At 32.6% G+C, this 1,645-nt stretch overlaps 1 protein-coding gene across 1 annotated transcript in view; it reads left to right on the forward strand.

Annotated features, from left to right (window-relative positions):
• The first annotated feature begins 332 nt into the window (after positions 1-332).
• The window catches only part of LOC108733521 (facilitated trehalose transporter Tret1-like), a 4,510-nt gene continuing 3,197 nt past the window's right edge, over positions 333-1,645 (forward strand). The window contains exon 1 of the mRNA XM_018464698.2: positions 333-362. Coding sequence (XP_018320200.1) covers positions 356-362 — 7 coding nt within the window. The 5' untranslated portion in view covers positions 333-355. The remainder of the gene's footprint in view (positions 363-1,645) is intronic.

Below are 1,645 nucleotides of genomic sequence, written 5' to 3' on the forward strand. Positions count from 1 at the left end.
TCAGTCCTAAGACTGGTTGGACACGTACCTCCACTCTTTCCTATCCTGAGCTAAACTTCGCATTTCCCTAAAACTAGAACAGCCCACATCCTTAACTATTTGCGAACAGTAATCTAATCTAGGTCTACCTCTACCCCTCCTAACTCCTGTTTCTGTCTCTAATATGTCTCTGACTAGACCTAGATAATTAAACATAATATGTACCCCGTAGAGCATTTCCAATGGCAGAGAACACACCATACCGGCACCACAAATTAATATTTCAGATATAGATATGTATAAACTATACACAGTATAATCTCTGCTAGTTGAAATACTCTTTGATGGGAAGAGGGGATACCTGCTTGCAGCAGTTATGTCCAGTAAGTAAGACTGGTTTAGTTTAATATTTAATGTTAAATAGTATGTACATTTAGGTACTGAATAAATTTACATTTTTGGTGCAATGCTGTTACTAAAACAGTAGTAGGCAAATAAAGGGGCAGCTAACAAAATAAAAAAAGATTTGCTTTTTTTTACGTAAAAAACAATTTTTATTTTTGATTACTGAAGTGTTGTATTAAATTTTTGGGATAAATTGATTTTTCTTGTTTTTTGTTGTTGTTTATTATTCACTAATATTAGTCCAAATTCATGTCAACAGCTGCAAGAAAAATGTTATATTTTTGCAATCTTCCTTCAATACTGGTGCTGATATTTGTTAAATATTTTTTACTTTTAGAATATAGGCAATTTAAGATTATTCGGTTTATTCATTATCAATTTTTTCTGTTTTTTATTTCTACTATTATCATTTTGTCACTAATGTTAAAACATAGCATTTAAATCACTTGGCATTTATATTTACCCTTTCTTTTCTCTATGCAATTAGTTTTGTCAAGTTTCCCAGAAACAGATATAACAAAAATAATAATGCATGTAATAACAAACTGAATAACAGTTGAATTTATATAGTTTTTAGTATTTCAATAAATAAGTGAAACTTTGTGAAAACTGCATTTTAAAAGATTAAAGAAAAAATCTCAAATACAGTCGTGTGAGATATCATCAGCTAACATGTGGTTATTAACTGATAAAATGTGGTACTTGACTGTGATATTTATTTTATAAGTAATTGGTTTTCATCATTCTCGCAAATTCGTTAATTAGATGATGGAAATGTGGAATGTTTTATTTCTTCACTATATTTTATCATATCGAAATATTAGCCTGAAGATGACCAGATGGTATTTTTGTGACAACTAATTGTTCAGACAGAGCATACACATTGAATTACTACGATGAAACGTATCACCTTTTGACTTAATCACTGCATTAATCCTTTTAGGCATACTATCTGCGAGCTTTTGGCAATCTCTAGTTGAAAAATTATCCCAGATATCTTAAAGTTTAACGCTCAAATATGTAACTGTTCTTTGTAGGTTTCCTCTTAAATGTCTCTTCATCTACGAATTTATTTTTGACGTGACAACGTTTTATAATTCGAAAAAAACATAACTCAGGCGGCGTTACCTCGCTCTGAGGCGTTCCATTTAAGGCTTGAAGTGCAAGCGAGAGCGCGGAACGAGCGACAAAGAGGCACAATCGGCCTCCGCGTTCGGCAGCGTTCGACATCTGTCTCTCTCCTACTTGAGTGAGCGATGCG

This window comes from Agrilus planipennis, unplaced genomic scaffold (genome assembly GCF_000699045.2).
Source record: "Agrilus planipennis isolate EAB-ADULT unplaced genomic scaffold, Apla_2.0 scaffold44, whole genome shotgun sequence".
NCBI lineage: Eukaryota > Metazoa > Arthropoda > Insecta > Coleoptera > Buprestidae > Agrilus > Agrilus planipennis.